The following is a 17,940-nucleotide window of genomic DNA, read 5'->3' as shown; positions in this document are numbered from 1 at the left end:
TTCCCGACCGGGAAGGGCCGTGGGGGACTCGAGAAGGCCACACGCCCGCCACTCCTCCCACCTCCCCCTTCTCCCCCCCCTCACCCCCGCCTCGGCCCCGAAGGGGGCTGCACGGGCGACTTGGCGGCGATGGCTCGAGCTCGGGCGGCGACAGCGGTGGCCGGAGGCGGCGGCTCCTCCTCCTCCTCCTGGGCCTGGGCCCGGCGGTGATCCGAGCTGGCGGCCGCGGCCCCCCGATGAGACTGTTGGCGGGCTGGCTGTGCCTGAGCCTGGCGTCCGTGTGGCTGGCTCGGAGGATGTGGACGCTGCGGAGCCCGCTCTCCCGCTCCCTGTACGTGAACATGACGAGCGGCCCCGGCGGGCCAGCTGCGGCCGCGGGCGGCGGGAAGGACACGCACCAGGTACTGGGCCGCAGCCCTGCGGAGCGGGGGCGTGGCGCTCGGCCTTCCCGCGCTCGCCCGGGCCATTGTGCGGGGCGGCGCGCTCTGGCCTCGGCCCCAGCCTTGCACAAACTTTTCCCGGCCCGGGCGCTGGCCCCGCGGCGCCTTTTGTTCGGTGGCGCGGGCAGAGTACGGCCTCCGCTGCCCAGCTCCCCAGGGCCCAGCGTGGGCGCCCCGGAACCCCGCATTGTTCCTAGGCCCCCGGCGGCGTCCGCGCCCGGCCTCAGGATCCGTGCAACTTTGGGGTGGGCCACCCAGCTGGCACCGGGGCCCGAGCAGAAAACAGCCCCCACCATCACCCGGGCCAACCTTCCTCTCCCCCGAGGAGCAAAACCGAAAGCCGGTCCTTCTTTTTGTCTAACCGAATATCTGAACATACAAAGGGTTATAAAGAAATTCAACCGGGCCTCGTGAACCATTCGGCTGACATTTTCCCGAAGCACTTAAAAAAATGTGTTTGACAGGTCTGGGCTCCCAGCCTGGGAACCCTCCCTTCCCTTCTGCCTAAGAGACGGTTCTTTAGTTAGCTGACCAGAAAGGTTAGGACAAGGAGGGTCTAAAGGGAGAGGTTTTTAAAATCAGAACTGTGCAGCGGTGAATTCTTGTAGTTAATGGATCGTGAGTCGTGGGATTCTACTGGCTGGACGGTCTTTTCATTAGCTGTTTGTACCTCTTAAAGAAGTATGCATGGGTCAACTGTTGAATTAAGAGGAGAGGTATTTCATATTTGATCGTAAGTAGTTTGCGGTTAACCTTGCAGTCATCGAAGAGCTGCTTTGGAATTTAGACAAACTTTGGGCTTCTAAAAGTCAGAGTTTAGTACATCTTGCTTTTACAGAGAGAAACAAGGAATTATTCGTGTCATTTTCGACCTCACTTTTTCATGTATAAAAGCAGCATTAGGTTTTTATTTACTGATTATTGGGATGCATTGTTTTTTTTTATTGTTGCTGGAACGGAACTCAGATCCCGGAAACTGTTCTACTGTTGATAGATACTCAGGCCCCTTTCTCTATTTTGGAAGTAATCCTAGATTTACATTTAAAAAAAATGCCCTAGTGATTGTGGTGTTTTGGATTACCACTCATGGTGTTAAGAGTGTATATAAACTTAGTATATACAATCTTACGTTGTATAGCCATATTTATCGCAATGGGCTACTTTCTGCTAGCTCAGTGTCATAGACATACTACCCTGCAGGTACCAGGATGCCTCATGTCCATGTGGAACGAGGAATTGGAAATGCTGTTTTTAACAAGGACTAGATAGAAAAAAAGATCATTTTCTTTGATGAAGAATTATGGCTGAGTCTCCCAGTTGTTGGTCACACTTGTGAATACTGCAGCGACTTGATTTAAGTGCTCATAAAAATTGTGCTTATGGGATGGCTCAGTAGTTAAAGAATGTGCTGTTCAGTTTCCAGCACCCATGCCAGATAACTCACAACTCTTGTAACTCTAGTTCCCACGGGATTGGATACCCCTGGCCGTCTTTGTGCTTGCGCATGCGCGCGCACTGATATTTAAAAGAAATCTTTAAAAAAAATTGTATTTATTTTAAAAACTGAAAGTTGGTTTCTGTTGGTGGACACTGTCTCTGTATTTCTAGCAGAGAGCATTTTCTAATTACATACATTCATTTATTTTTGTGGTGCCGAGGATCGAACCCAGGGTCTGTACATGCCAGGCAACCACTGTACCACAGGCTCATCCACAGTCATTGTTAATGTATTTAATTTTGAGACAGGGCCTTGTAGCTCTGGCTGTCCTAGTAATCCTATGTAGTCCAGGCTGGCTTTGAACTCAAAGCAATCTTTCTGCCTCAACTTCCAGAATGCTAGGATTACAGGTGTTCAGCATCACATCTGGCTTGCTTAGTGTTTTGAGTAGTTTAGGATGGCCTCAGCTTCACAATCCTCCTACACTGACCTGAGTACTGGGGTAATTTTAAGTGCTCACTGCTAAACCCTGCCAGACATTATTTTTGAGGTGAATACATTTGTGTTATGAAAAAGAAATGTCTGTGAGTAAAGATGAAGATGACCAGGAGGAAAGTGTGTACCCCTAGAAGCCACCATGAGCTCACAGAGAGAGAGGCTGTCCTTTTTGTGTCTCCGCAGAGTGCATGACTTGCTTCTTTTATATTCCAGAATCCTGGTTTGCTGCATAACTCTGTTGCTTGTGAAGCAACTTTAATGGTTTTCCCCTTCAAATTAATAGTTTTATAGAGGTTTTCTGGTGTTCATTTGGGTGTGTGGGTTCCATGGCCAGCCGCATCTGGTTCTTTTGGAGTTGCATGAAAGAGGAGTTCCAGGCTAAACCATCTTAGCACAGGTTTTCTTGGTGGTGTTTTATAAAGGATTTATGGTGCAGGGTTTTTTAGTTAAGAGAGACCTGCAGTGAAGTTTACTTACTAAAAATTGCTGTTTAGTTGTTGGGCTTAGCTTGAAAACTAATTACTTGTTTCAGTGTGCTAGTTGCAGAACTAGATTATGCTTTACTTTGGCAAGAAGAAGGACTTCTGGAGAAGGGACATAACCAGCAGGCTGAACTGGTTTTATTTACCTGGGTAGCTTGTGAAATAAGAATAGCCTCATGTTTTTAAATGGTTGTCAATGGGAGTACAAAATACTGTTTTGTAACATGAGAATTTCACATATGAAATTCAAATATCAGAGTCTTCAAGTTTCGTTGAAACAGAGCCATCTCATTGGTTCAGCTATGGACTGTGTGTGTGTTTGGGTAAAGAAGTAATCACCACCCAACAGTATTTTCTCTGCCCTATCTTTAAGTCTGTCGTCCCCTCCGCCCCCCCCCCCCCCCCCCCCCAGTTCCCAGCTTTGTTGATCAGCAGTGTGGGATTCTCAACCACAGGATGGGAGGATGGACTCGGTGGGGGCGAAGTAGAAAGCAGCAAGAACTAGATGTCACTCATCATTGTCAGTACACTCAGAGCATAGGAAACCACAAAACCCTTTGGATGTAGTCTTTTTGGTGCGTTCTACCTAGTGCTTAAAGTTAAAGAACCATTATGGAGCTATTGAAACTTGAAAGGCTCCTCAAGGCCCCAATAACTAGATTCTTAGTAATAACAGTCATCCACAGCCTCTCAATGGATGGATTGAAAGATTGTTATAAAACTTGTTGGTTCCAAACCATAGCACTTTCTCCAGGTGGAAAACTTGTATTTGTTTTTCACATATAACATTTAATGTGTGGAATTATTTAAAAGTCACTTAATATTACAAGCTACATGTAAGCCTAGTGCTTACATGTAAAAAGAGTCTATTTTTACCTTCTTATATAAGCTCAGAGCTGCTGTGCCAGCCTCTACAATAGTCAAGAGAGAATTGAATATATATTTCCAAATGAAAAAGTACTTGAATGTCACAGCCAGAGTCAGATGTGCTAAAGGATAGGTTGAGTTTCCTGTCCCTTTTTCCTCATTTGCCTTGTGGAGGTTGGCAGAAGTCAGGCATGAGTTAACCATGCTCAAGGTGTCAGCCAGCTAGCCAACAGACTGATGAATTGGTGTCTCTGCTCTGCCTTCCAGGCTGGAAGCCTTTGCAGCCGAATACTAAAGACTCCGGAGGAGGTTTCTTTCCTCTTTGCACCCTCTACTAAAGCCCTTAAACAAGTGCGTGCCTCAGTTTCATGGAACACTAAGATCACTTCCTTCCTTGAATGTGCCAAGGGTCATTATGTTCCCCTTTGAAAGTGCCCTAGAGGACCCTGTAACCTGTACTAAAAAGAGTCTGTTGTTGTGCCCATCAGGAGTTTTGTTAAAATCTTAGGATTATAAAACACTAATCATGAGAGAGTATTTGGAATGAGGACTGCCAGTTATATATTTATTAAGTCCAAGCTAAAGCAACTTGATCTAATCTGTATAAATGGCTCTCCACTATGAATGCGCGGGCACCTTTCATTGTGCGCATTGAGGTTGTTAGTGGAGCCTGATGTTTATGCTGCAGGGTGCGCTGCAGAAAACTTGCAGACAGAAATGGATGGAAGGACAGAGGTTTACTCACAAGCTTTGGCCAGTATTGGGGAGAGGGAAATTCTCAGTCAGTCTTGGCCTTACCAGGTGCTATCATTTATAGAAAGATGCACCTAAAGCCAGGACATATGCATGTGTATATTTCATTATGGGCCTTAATTACCAGAATTGGGTGCCATATATGCTTGCATGCCTTAAGAGGCCAGGAGATCTCTTTGTAGATGGTGAGAGCCACCGTGTGGTAGCTGGGAACTGAATTTAGGACCTCTGGGAAGGACAGTCAGTGCTCTTAACTAACCACTGAGCCAGCTCTCCAGCCCCATGGGGCTATCTTTCTTTACTCATTGTTGATATATCTTGGAGGGATTCTAATTCCTACGACCCCATTACACATCTCAAGTAAAGAGATAACTGACTTGTTACAAATTTCTAGAAAAATAGTGAGTGGGTTTTGGATTTACTCCTGAGCTGTCTTTTATTTAGAGTATGTCAGTTGTGAAATTTTGAGACTGATTGCATTGCATCTGGGAATGGAATTTCTGAGTCCTTAACTTTAAAGTTTGTAGTTCTTGGGCTTTTTCTGACCACCTCTCTAATGGGAAAGAATGTTTATTCATTAAATTCATGGGTCTCATTTCTTTTGAGAATGATTTGGGTGCCCAGATGGTTAGTATGAACTGTGTCCTATCCCCCCGTCCTGGCCAGCCAGCCGTTTCCTTCTGACACATGAACACTTACTAGGGCTCTTACCATGTACCTGGTAATTTTAAGTAAGTTGTGCTTTATAATCCTCTAACAGCTCTTCTTCATAGTTGGTGATCTGGAAGAGCAGTAAGTGATCTTAACCACTGAGTCACCTCTCCAGTCTCAAAAAGACATTCTTATCACCAGGAAGGTTTCTCAGAAGTTTTAGGAGCTCTATACCAGGAACATGGGGGAAAAGACCAAATATTTTATTTTGTCACACTATATAAAGTCAATAAGCAGTGTTTTATAATTTTCAAGTTCTTTTGGTGTGTTCAATTCTGTTGTATTTTGAAAGAAAAGAGTATTCATTGTATAGCATGTATTTGGTTGGTGGAAATTCCAGAAATCAATTTTAGAAAAACTTTTAACTGTGTCCATTAGCCTTGACAATTAGCTGTAGTTTTACAGAGAAGCTGCATTTCCTTTACTCTAATAGTAACTCATCAACCAGGTTATATAAATATTATGAAATGTATATGTGCTTAATGAAGCTTTTTTGTGTGTGTAGTGAGTGTGTATGTATGGTATATGCAGGTGCATAGTCGTGGAGGCTAGAGGACATTGAGTATATTCCTCTATCACTCTGCCTATGCCCTTGAATAGACAGGGTCTCTCACTGACCCGCAAGACCATGGTTTTGGCTAGACTGCCTGGCTTTTTATGTGTACCTGGAATTTCAACTTGGTTCTTCATGTTGGCACAGCACTTGCTTTTCCCCGCTGAGCCATCTCTCCAAACCATGAAGAAGTTTTGAAAGACCGTATGACCTCATGTCTCATTATCTTTATTTAGTAATATTGTCAGAAACCCCACCATGCTACTGTCACCCATCCAATTTGGCTCTTTATTATTTGTCAAGTTATTACTGTCCTTGCAGTCTTGTGTGAGTAATGACAATATTGCTAGTTACTATAGTTTTACAGAGGTGTTGAGTTATCACAGCCTACTGTGCCTGGCATCGGTGGGTTGGTTGGATTTCAAAGTTTACTTGATTAATAAGATCACAGACCTTTAAAGGAGGGTGATAATGAAATGCCCTTTTAGACATTGTGCTCTCAACATTGCGGATTTGAGCCTTGTTAGAGTTGGTGCATAATAAATTTCCACCATGAAATTTATTAAGGGTAAGTATTTTGTTCTTGCCCAATGCACCTTTGTCTCTGCAGCCTTTGAGGAACATGCATTCAAAGAACTTCACCTGCTGGAAAGTGCCCACGTGTCTTTAGGCAGCCACCCAAGGTCATTAAGCCTGCTTGTTTGGAGAGCAGTGACTGCAGGAGAGCACCGCTGTGTGCCATAGCTTCTCACTGCTTGGCTCTTGTTGGCTTCTCAGCAAGGTTTTCTTATTGAGGGCTCTGCAGGTTGGAATCCAGATCCTAGTCTCATTGCTACTTGTTCCTTTTGGTTTCAGAATTTATTTTTGCTTCTGGAATTCAACTTTTGAGACCAGTGAGTCCCTCCTGTAATCAGTAACAGTCTTAGACCACAGTTAAGCCAAGATAGGAAACATTCCTGGCTAAATCCAGTTCTCATAGTTTCTCAAGCAGTGACTGTTGCTCTCTGGCTACATTTTGTTCACTGGGGTGGTGCTAGTAGCATCTGATGTGTAAAGGTAATCTGTAATAAAGGGTTGCCAGGCCCAAGTGTCAGTGCCAAGATTGAGAAACACTGGCCCACAGGAATACACTGCCTGGATTGGGTTATTAATTTCTTCAAACGTGTCCAGACTAGCTTCATTGGAGAATAGCCCTGCTTATTTTCAAGTAGTACTGGACAGAGTGAAGCAAGAACCCTTTGTAAAAGATGCTCTTGGCACAAATAGGATCTAGAACCAGCTGAAGGCACTCTGGGACTCTGGATTTCCTGTCTCTTCAAAAGAGGTTTAACCCACATGAAGTAGCTCATGCCTGTAATTCTAGAGCATGGGAGGCTGAGGCAGGCAGTTGCCTCTAGTCTGAGCTACATAGTGAGCTCTAGACCAACCTGTGCTACAGGGTATGTTACACAAGTTCTAATTGTTCTTAATAAAAATCTGGAGTCAGATATTAGGGGTGAAAGCTAGGAGATCAGAGAAGCAGTGCAGCCAATCACTAGAGACACCTTTTACCTCTACCGAATTCTCATACCAAAAGGGCGACCCTATCCTCAGTCTGCATCCTCAGACTGACTGCTTCAGATTGTTGCCTCTGACTGCACTGAGCTCCTGTCTCCTCCCACCTTATATAACTCTCTCTGCCCAGCCACATTACTCCTATCTCCAACTCCGTAGTGCTGAGTTTAAAGGTGTGGGATCCCAAGTGCTGGGATCCCCTTTGTGTTATCTCTGTTTCTCTTTTAAACTGGGTCAGTGTAGCCCAGTATAACCTTGAACTAAGAGATCCCTCTGTCTCCTGAGTCCTGGGATTAAAGGTGTGTGCCACCACTCCCTGGCCTCTAGTGACTTAGCTCAAAGCTTTATTTGTTAAAACAAAAAAGGTCACTACAGGGTAAGACACCATTCAAACAAACAAACAAAACAAAATGAAAAGTTATATGGTGTAATTGCAACATAAAGATTTGCCAGGTGCTTGGCACCTGTGGGTGCTTACTGTCTGTCTTCCATATTTGCTTGTGTGTGATAATGCAGTTTTGTGGTAGGTAGGTAGATAACTCTTAACAACTGTTTACAAAGATAGGGTTAAGTAAAGTCTTGTAGAAACCGTGGATTTTGAGCAACTGACAACTCAGTAACAGGTCTCTGTAGTTATCCTTGTTTTCTCCATGAGTTTGTTAAAGATACCAGATTCTACCTGTTTAGACTTCCTATGAGTCTTAGAAGTAATTGTTTTGAGAGCCAGAGGCTAATAAATCATTTGTCTCTGTCTTCCTTTGAAGTCAGCTATTCTCCCAGGTCTTTATGAATCTTAGTCTGTGAGGATAGGTGTTAAACATGCAATTGTGTACAGTCACTATTCAGCTGGCATACGTATTGCCAGGGAGACACATGGGATGTATGAGAGGGGATTAGTACAGGGAACTCTTAAGTTATTCTAGAAGTTTAGGGAAATCAAGTTGGGCTGCATTGACCAGGAGGGAGCACAGTGGGCAGTGACAAATGTTATGTGGAATCTCTGTGGGAAGGGAACCTTTAGAAGAGAGGAGCCCAGCATAATGGTAGCATATGTTGTGCGTTGAGGCTGTGATCAAGAAAGAACAGTAATCTTGTAAGGCCTTGGAGACCATGGTGAGCACTTGGACTGTTATTACGGTTATGTATTATTGCATTTTACATGCTAAGAAGTTTACTAGGTCATATGTGTTTCCTGATTGCTTAATTTCTATAGGATCAAACTGCCTACTTACATGTAGGTGTGTTTGCTGTGAAAATAGTGTGAATATATATGTATTCATGTTTGTGAGTGTAAATGGCACTCAATAACCTTGGGTGTCGTCCTCAGGTGTTGTCCATTTTGTTCTCTTTGAGATGGTCTATCACTGGCCAGATATGCAGGGCGAGGCTGACCACCTAGCAAGCCTTAGGACTTTTATCTGTCCCTACCTTCCCAGCACTGGATTATAAATTTAACACCACATGCCTGGCTTCTTTATTTACCTGGGTTCTGGGCATTGAGCTCAGGCCCTCATGTGTGTAAGGCAACCACCTTATCAACTGAGTTATCTTTGCAGTTCACAAGAAAATTTAAAATATATAATTTAATAGTTTCTAGTATTTTTAGAGCTGTGCAACCATCACTAATACCTAATTTTGAAATTTTTTTACTACCTCCAAAAGAAACTTTATGCCCATTAATAAGCCTGTTCCTAGTATCTACTATCTCTTTGCCCAAAGCCTGGGCCACAGAATCTGCTTTTTGTCTCTGGATTTCTATATCATAGAATATGCTGAACTATACAGTTTGTGACCTCTTGTGACTGGTTTATTTTACTTAATGTGTTGTCAAGGTGCATTTTCTGGAGCACGAGCCTGTACTTTATTCTTTTTATGCCTGAACACTGTTCCCTTGTGTGCGTCCCTTATACTTTCTTACTCATCAGTTAACGGGCAGTTGAGTTGTTTCTGCTCTTTGGTAATGGCGGCTGGTGCTGTTGTGGACGTGAGGCTTGTATCACATCACTGGCCCGGAGGGACATGGAAACCTTCACAGAGAAGAGCTTTACTCCTTTTTATTTTGCAGCATATTCCATTTACTAAACACCATCTGTCACTCCATTGCTGTGAAGAGGCTCCGCGACAAAGGCAACTCTTAGGAAAGAAAATATTTAATTGAAGGCTTACTTAGAATTTCAGAATTTATGGGTTCTGGGCATTGAACTCAGGCCCTCATGTTTGAAAAACAAGCATCTTATTAACTGAGGTATCTTCACAGTCTGCACAAAAAATTTAAAGTTTGTAGTATTTTCCCATAATCCATTATCATCATGTCAGGAAACATGGTGGCAGGCAGGTGCTCGAGTGGTAGCTGAGAACTGCATCCTGGTCTGCAGGCTGAGAAGAGGGACTGTAAGCTTGGCATGGACTTTAAAAACCTCAAAGCCCACCTGTAGTGCCACACTTCCTTCAGCAAGGCCACACCTCCTAATTACCCCTCTCCCCCTTTAAAATAGTGCCACTCGCTTGCTCTCTGGTGACTAAGCATTCAAATATATGAGCCTGGATCAAAACACCATAGTTTTTTTTTTTTCTAAGAAAACTTTTGTGGCAGTAATGGTCCAAATGCATGTTAGTATTTATGAATGGAGAAATATGCTATTAAAATTTGAGATTTTTTTTTCGTGGTGCTTGAAAGCAATAGTAGCAGTTAATGATGCCACTTCTTCTGAAAGTCAGAATCCATTGTTACTCTTGTTGTCCATTTACAAATGGATGCCAAGAAATCCTTAGCTCCTGGTTTTCAGTTGGATGACTTCTTGCCCACATTAACAGAATGCTCCTGATTGCCTGTTAGCAAGGTGCTGTGTTTCAACTTGATTAGCCATTTCAGAGTAAAAAATAAATACAAGTCAGAGTAACTCAGTTGTAGAGTTCAGAATGTGCACAAGGTCATGAGTATAATAAAAATGGTTTATGAGCTGTACTGGGGCATAGCTTCAGGCTCAGTAAGTTTTAAGGATTAGTAAATAGTAAATGATTAAGCAAGAACATTTCCAGACCAAGGAGAGAAGTGTAGGCTGTGAATTTCAAGCCATTTTATAGCTTGTCACTATAGCAGAGACAACAAGGAGTTTTAGGTAAAGTCTAGGAAGTTTTGTTAGCAGTGGTTAAATAGCAAGTTAGTACAAAGTAGTCAAGAGCGAGAAACTTTGGAGTGTGTAGAGTGTATGAAGGATGAATCACTGACATTTACTGTGACCTTTTGCATGTTTTTGTTGGCTTCCATTTGGTTTCTTTTAATGTTAGTGTCAGAAAGACTGATTGCACTCAGCATTTACTAAGTGTAGGATGACTGTAAAATTGCTCCACTAATGGTGCAGGAAGTTATGGGACTCTTATTGCTAGTAAGTGGTCAGATTTGTCAAGGTTAAGCAAGTCACTTTGGGCTAATAGACTCCTTATTTGGAAAAATTAGTAGTTTCCTAATAAATAACGCACTAAAAGTAACCGTCTGCAGTTTTCCCACTGTGTATAAGGGACTTGAGGGTGTCTGTATTAGAGGAATCACTACAGCTGCCTTGTGCTATACTGACTTGTCCGCATTGTATTTAATCTTCATAGTAGGCTGTCTGTCCTCCAGGATAGATACCGTGGCATCACACTTGTGAGCTAAGGAGAGTCACTGTCTGAGCTCACATAGGTCTACACTGAAGCTGCTGTGCAACCTCCTTTCCCACTTTCCTGCTACACTAACTCTAGGGAGATGGGCAGCATTTGTTTTGGAAGGCTTGCTAAATAAACATATAAAGATACTTTCGTGCCTGTGGGTGTTTTGCCTGCATGTATATATGTGCACCATGTGCATACTATGCCTGGGGAGGCTAGAAGAGAGCATTAGATTCCCGAAAACTGGAGTCACAGATGGTTGTGAGCTGCCGTGTGGGTGCTAGAAAACTGAATCTGGGTCCTTTAAACACAGCCATGTGTCTAACCTTTGAAGGTTAACTTTCTCTGTAGTTGTGGAAATTTTGTTTTTAAAAAATATTATCTGGATAGAACCTATTTTTTTTTTTTCCCAAGACAGGGTTTCTCTGTAGCTTTGGAGCCTGTCCTGGATCTAGCTCTTGTAGACCAGGCTGGCCTCGAACTCACAGAGATGCGCCTGCCTCTGCCTCGCTAGTGCTGGGATTAAAGGCATGTGCCACCATCGTTCGGCGCTAGAACCTATTCTTAGAAGTCTTTTCTTAGTGTGTAATCACTTGGTCTTCTTAATTGCAGAATGAACTCAAGTAACTTCTTGAGCTTTCTTGAGCTCATGAGAGTTGAGGCGGGCATATTGCTAAAGCACACCCCAGGATGTCCAGAGGTCTCTGAAGAAGGCAAGCTGATCTGTTTTCCAGAGAACTAGTTGTTGTTCACTCTGCTGCTGATTAGGGTGGCAGATTCGAGGTGCATCTCTGGATTATACAGTGCTTCACTTAAACACTGCTGCTAGCCATCCGCCTGTGATGCTGAGTCAGTCTCGGCCAAGGACGGTTTTCTGACTTGACTGTTTTGTGACTGAAGCCTTGGGTTAGGGTTCGATGACCTGGTTCTGCCAGCTACTGTGCTGCATGACCTGGAAACCCTCTTACCTTCCTCTCTACCCCGCAGGCTGGGTGATGAGAGTGAAGTGAGAGGTCACCTGAACTTTGTGGGTCATGTGGGCAGGAAAGATGATTGATGGTTGCCCTCAGAGTCATGAGATTGTATTTGAAGATGTTAGATTAGATTTTAGGCTTCTGGGGTTTTTTTTGTTTGTTTGTTTTTTTTTTTTTTAGATTTCTTAGGCATTACATCAACTGTGTTTAATCTTGTTTTTTTTTTTTCCCCCCCTAGTGGTATGTGTGCAACAGAGAGAAGTTATGTGAATCCCTTCAGTCTGTCTTTGTTCAGAGTTATCTTGATCAAGGAACACAGATCTTCTTAAACAACAGCATTGAGAAATCTGGCTGGCTATTTATCCAACTCTATCATTCTTTTGTATCATCTGTTTTTAGCCTGTTTATGTCTAGAACATCTATCAACGGGTAAGTGAATATTAGAATTTCCATCCTTTTTATTCTCAGGCTTAAAAAAGGAAAGAGGGAAGTTACCTTGTTCTAGATACTACCTTAACCACAACACTCCTGCTTGTCAAAATTGCTATTGAAGCCTTGTGTACCTAGATTTTTAAAATTCATCGTAATTGTGCAAATAGCTTTATTAGCCTGTATTTCTATGGTGGGAGACTTCAGTTCATTTCTTGCTCTGATGAATATAGGAACCACCAGGAGATGGTGTTAAAAGGTAGGTTATGAGTTGGTTGCTTCTGAGAGTCTATATTTTCTGTTTTGGTTTTTTTTTTTCTTCATCTTCTTTTTATTTTTAGACAATTTCTCTGTGTAACAGTCCTAGCTGTCCGGGACCTCGCTCTGTAGACCAGGCTGACCTCAAACTCACAGAGCTTCTCCTGCCTCTGCCTCCACAAGTTCTGGGGTTAAAGACATGTACCACTTCACCCAACTGAGGGTCTGTGTTTTTAACAAACTTCTGCTAACTGTAGGCAGAAGGAAGAACTGAAGGCCGTAAGCCCACATCCCACAGACAAATTTTTGAGGAGATCTGACTATCCAGCCCAACAGTAGGCAACAGCTATTTAAAGGATCTGGCATTTGTCCTTACATAATGTGTAGGTTTACCAGGAAGTTTGGTTCCTTCATAAATATCTACAGAAAAGATTTCATAAATATAATTTATCACTTCTTAGTTAGATTTTTAAACGTGCCCAAGGCCTTACAATGAAGAAAGCCAAATTTTGGCAATCGGCTATGATGCTTTTCTTTTTCCCTTGAGGTTTAGATCAAATTTCTGCTAAATGTCCGGATCTCCAGTCTATCATCTCCAGTTCCAAAATATGTTTTCAGGCTCACAAGCCATCCGTCAGGGTTTCTTCTTGCTTAATTTTTTCCCTTGTTTATGTGAACTTGGTTTATGTTTGCTTCAGCAAACATTTAATATTTTGTATGGGAGTTGAGTTTATACAACCTGGCCTATTTTGTCCTAAAATTGGTTACACTGTTTACATTGGTTTTCTGTCCTATGCCTTCCGGTTTTTTTTTTTTGTTTGTTTTTTATTTTTTGCAAATCAAGCATGGCACTATTGCAGAGATTCTTTTTTTTTTTTTTCTAATTTTTTATTTTTCAAGACAAAGTTTCTTTGTGTGGCTCTGGCTGTCCTGGACTTTGCTCTCTTTGTAGGCCAGACTGACCTCGAACTCACAGAGATCCGCCTGCCTCTGCCTCTCAAGTGCTGGGATTAAAAGTGAGCACTACCACGTTCTGGCATGCAGAAATCCTTTATAGGAGTTCTTTACTCTTTGAAAGTGATAAAAAGGTGGGAGTCTTTTCTTTAAAAAGTGCTTTTAGGGCTGGAGAGATGGCTTAGCAGTTAAAAGCTTTGGCTGCTCTTCCAGAGGACCTGGGCTCCGTTTCCAGCACCCACAAGGAGCTCCAGTTCCAGAGGATCCAACACCTTCACACAGACATACCTGTAGGCAAAACACCAATGCACATAAAATAAAGAAATAACTTTTAAAGAAAGTGCTTGCATCAGTGCTTTCTTTCTGGACATTTCAAACTAAAATTACTTCCTTTTTCTTCTACCTGTTGAAACCCACTTAAAATTCCTTACTGGAGAATTTGACAGTTTGACCAAAGAGGCAGCATAATGGTAAATGCCATTGTCTTCTATTACTGTAACTCTTCTGCCTCTACCCTTTTGTTTTATGTAGCCTTAGTAAGTTGCCCAGATTGGCCTCAAATTCCTGTATTCCTGAGCTATACCCCTGTTACATACTGTTCTGTTTGCCTTGCTCATTCTACAGTTATTACTATTGTTTATTGTGTGTGAATGCACATTGAATGCATGTGAATGTGCATTGCCAGGGCATACCAGTGTGGAGGTAGTGGACAGATTGTGGGACTTGATTCTGTCCCACAGTGTGGGCAGGGGGTTGAATTTAGTAGTCAGGTTTGGTCCTTTACCTACTGAGCCACATCACTGCCACACCCTGCCCCCACCCCCTTGTTAAACTTGTCTCTTGTCCTCTACTCAGAACTCAGATTGAACCCACTGGTATTTTCCACCATACAGTGGTACTCTCTGCAATAGAAATAACCACATAGTTATGGTGAAACCTTCTTGAACCAAGATGCTTATCAAAGTTCTTCATGATAGAAAGAAGGCAAAGAGAGAGTTGGTTTGTGTTGTTTGGTTTTGTTTTTGCATAGTGTCTTGCTATGTGTCTCTGGCTGGTCTTGAACTTGTGGCAGCCCTATTACCTCTGCCTCCTGACTGCTGGGATAACAGATATGTGCCTCCACACCCAGTTTAAAAGATTTTCTTTTCTTTTTTTTAAAAATTGGTGATACTGGGCAAGGACTCTTTTTATCTCCTACTAAGTTATATCCCTTGAGAAACTTGATAGCTGTTTTCAGTTTATTTATATTTATTTTGGTTTTTCAAGATGTGGTTTCTCAGTGTAGCCCTAGACTGTTCTGGACCTAGCTCTGTAAACCAGAATGGCCTTGAACTCACAGAGACCTGCCTGCCTCCTGCCCCCAAGTGCTGAAATTAAAGGTGTGCACCACCATGCCCAGCTTGTTTTCAGTTTATTTTATAAGGAAGAAACACAGCTCCTCTGTAGACTTATGTCTAGAGAGACTTGGCTAGAGAACCTAGGATGATTATGAAGAAAGGACTGGAAAGAGTGGAGAACATTCTTCACAGTGTTTCCCAGAGGCCTGATGTCATACTAGTGCAGTGTCTCCATGTGTACTTGGATAATTCTGTTGCGCTTGCTAAACAGTGTAGGGCATTTAGCTTCTTAGGTCATGCTGAACTTCTCGAAGGGTAGAGTTAGTTGACTCTTTTTGGCACTCTTTTTTATGGAGCCCCCTTTGCTCATGTTCTTTGCAAACATAGGGTAGTTTTTCCCTCATTTCTTTTTGGTGCCTTTAAATGTAGACTTTCGTGCATTAATTTTGTGAGCTCTGACCTCAGATGATCTCTGGCCCTATAATTTTATAGTAACATGACAGGCTCCTTCACATCCCAGGGAGATGGCTTGGGAACACGTTTTATAGCTGGGAAAATTTTAGGCAAACTACTTTGTGACTTATTTTGGTTCTGTGGCATGAAGTCAGCATCAGGCTGCCTGGAGCCCATCGCCTGACTGGATCCTGCGTGGATTTTGCACAGCGAGTTTAGCCCTTTTCTCACATGTGCTTGTTTTCCTCCAGCAATGAAAACAGTGGGGATTAGTTATGTCTCTTATGAGATATGACTTTCTTTGCTAAAATGTTCTCAACAACATGCTTGCGGTCTCTGGGGTCTTCTTGGTTCCTGCTTCCTAGTCTTTCAGCATTTATGTGAGACAGAAGATTTACTGTAAATATATTATTGAATTTTGTTTAACTCTCTTATGGTTTAATGGCAAAAGAAGAGAAAGAATTTATTACATCAGCTCCATTTTTATTACTGTTCTTGAAGCTGGTCTTACTGCAAGCACTGTGTTGTGTGCATTTTCACAGTCATTGAACAATAAACCTTAGTATACATTCTGATTATTTCCAGAAAGTGACAAAGTGATGCAGATTTCTCTGCTTCTGGTACCAGTGTTTTTCCTGATCTGAGGAGGAGCTGCATCAAGCTGCTTCAGGTTGCAGAGAAAATCTTAAAAGTGGGCTGCTGGCAGTTGCAGGCTTTTAGCCTTGTTGCAGCAGTAATAGCTCCTTAGATTTTGTAAGTCTGAGTTTCATTTGAAGAAAAGGTTGTTTTGTTTAAAGGAAGTTGGAGATATTTTGCCTCAGACCAACCAGGATTTAAGAACAAGAAGGGAGTAGGGAGTGCATGTCTGTGAGGCCTGAGCTGCCCTGCTTCTCTGCAGGCTCCTTCGCTCTCCACTTCTGTCAGTCTCTTTTTAGTTTATCTTTTCAGTCAGTACTATCAGTCTGAAGTTTTTTTTTTAGGACCTTTAATAAATTATAGGTCTCAGCTAATTGTAAAACAACCTACCTGAATATGGATCCACTTCCTTAATGCCAGTTGGCTGATCTTGAAAGGGTTGCTCTTTTCCTCTTTTAAAATGGTTGTATTTTTAGTGTATCTTTTATATAAAGCTATTTCTTTTTTCCTATCACCCATTGTTGAGTCTATCATCCTAGAAGGCATGCTTGACTCCTGCCTAGTACTGCGGTCTGACTCCACTGGCCTGGCATCTCTGCCTTTTCTTTCTTCTTTTCTTCCTATTTTGACTTCAGTTAGCACTTCCGTTATTTCATTTCTTCTGTACTTCTCCTTACCATGCATTTTGGAATATCATTTCCAACTGAAAATCATGATATCGTTATATGATATGTTAGTGAATTTGCTTTTTAGTCATAGAAGATAAACTATATTTTAATCATATAACAATTTCACAAAGTCAGAATTTTTGGTGCATTTTGCTCTGTGTATACTTAGAAGTATTAATATGTATAGACTTCAACTCTTACCCTTTTTCCCCAGGTTGCTAGGAAGAGGCTCGATGTTTGTGTTTTCACCAGATCAGTTTCAGAGACTGCTTAAAATTAATCCGGACTGGAAAACTCATAGACTTCTTGACTTAGGTGCTGGAGATGGAGAAGTCACAAAAATCATGAGCCCTCATTTTGAAGAAATTTATGCCACTGAACTTTCTGAAACGATGATCTGGCAGCTCCAGAAGAAGAAATACAGGTACCAGTTCTAGAGGTGTGCTTGGGGGTACTGGGTACATTGCTTATAGGTACCAGTTCTAGAGGTGTGCCAGGGGTATTGGGTATATCTTGGTTTTAGATGGATTTCTACTTTAAAGTGTATGTATGTGTGTTTACATACGTGTGTGTGTGTGTGTGTGTGTGTGTGTGTGTTTCACTGGGGATTGGACACAGGGTCTTAGCTTGCTAGGCCAGCACTTTACCTCTGTACATATCCTAGTGATAAGAATCAGGAACAGTTTTCCATGGTTAAGAATTAAACACGAATCATTGGGAAACCAGAGAAAAGGAATTTTCCATGGCAGCATTTTTCTGAAGCAGAGGACTTGTCATCACAGGGAACATAGCAAGAGTGAGAGACAGCTTGGAGCAGGCAGCCACAGATGAGGACCTGTCCTCTAGGTCGGATCTGGTCCAGATATTTTGTATGCTTTAAACTTTTTTTTTTCTTTTTGGTAAAAAATAATATGTAATGTAAGATGTATCATTTTAATCATTTTTCAGTTTCTAATTAGGTCAGTGAGTGGTTCATTTGTATCATCCATCCTCATAGCTTTTTCATCTTCCCAACCGACACTCTCAAATAGTCGTCTCTGTTTCGTCCCTCTTTCCAGTTCATAATAACCTTTCTGCTTTGCATGAATTTGACTATTCCATGCACTTTATCTCGGAGGGATCATAGGAGGACCCATGAAAGCCCTTTGGCTTATTTCATTTGGTTGTTGTTTTGGTGGTCCATCTATGTTGTAGCTTGTATTTCAGGTTTCTTAGTACTGAATAGCACAATTGTACAGTTACTCCGCACTATTTTATGGACGTTTGGGTTGCTTCTAACATTTGTCT

The 17,940-nt window shown here is 42.3% G+C and overlaps 1 protein-coding gene across 3 annotated transcripts in view; it reads left to right on the top strand.

Moving 5' to 3' along the window:
* Mettl9 (methyltransferase 9, His-X-His N1(pi)-histidine) overlaps positions 1-17,940 on the top strand; it is a 42,650-nt gene continuing 24,710 nt past the window's right edge. Inside the window, exons 1-3 of one of the 3 annotated variants that reach the window (XM_085693029.2) lie at positions 1-401; positions 12,157-12,347; positions 16,868-17,077. In XM_085693029.2, coding sequence (XP_085549155.1) covers positions 237-401; positions 12,157-12,347; positions 16,868-17,077 — 566 coding nt within the window. In that variant the 5' untranslated portion in view covers positions 1-236. The remainder of the gene's footprint in view (positions 402-12,156; positions 12,348-16,867; positions 17,078-17,940) is intronic. The other 2 variants (XM_085693028.1, XM_085693027.2) reach the window with 2 other exon arrangements.

Source organism: Myodes glareolus, chromosome 7, assembly GCF_982192425.1.
Source record: "Myodes glareolus chromosome 7, mMyoGla1.1, whole genome shotgun sequence".
Classification (NCBI taxonomy): domain Eukaryota; kingdom Metazoa; phylum Chordata; class Mammalia; order Rodentia; family Cricetidae; genus Myodes; species Myodes glareolus.
The sequence above is the reverse complement of the archived record's forward strand: the minus strand, read 5'-3'. Positions and strand labels throughout refer to the sequence as shown.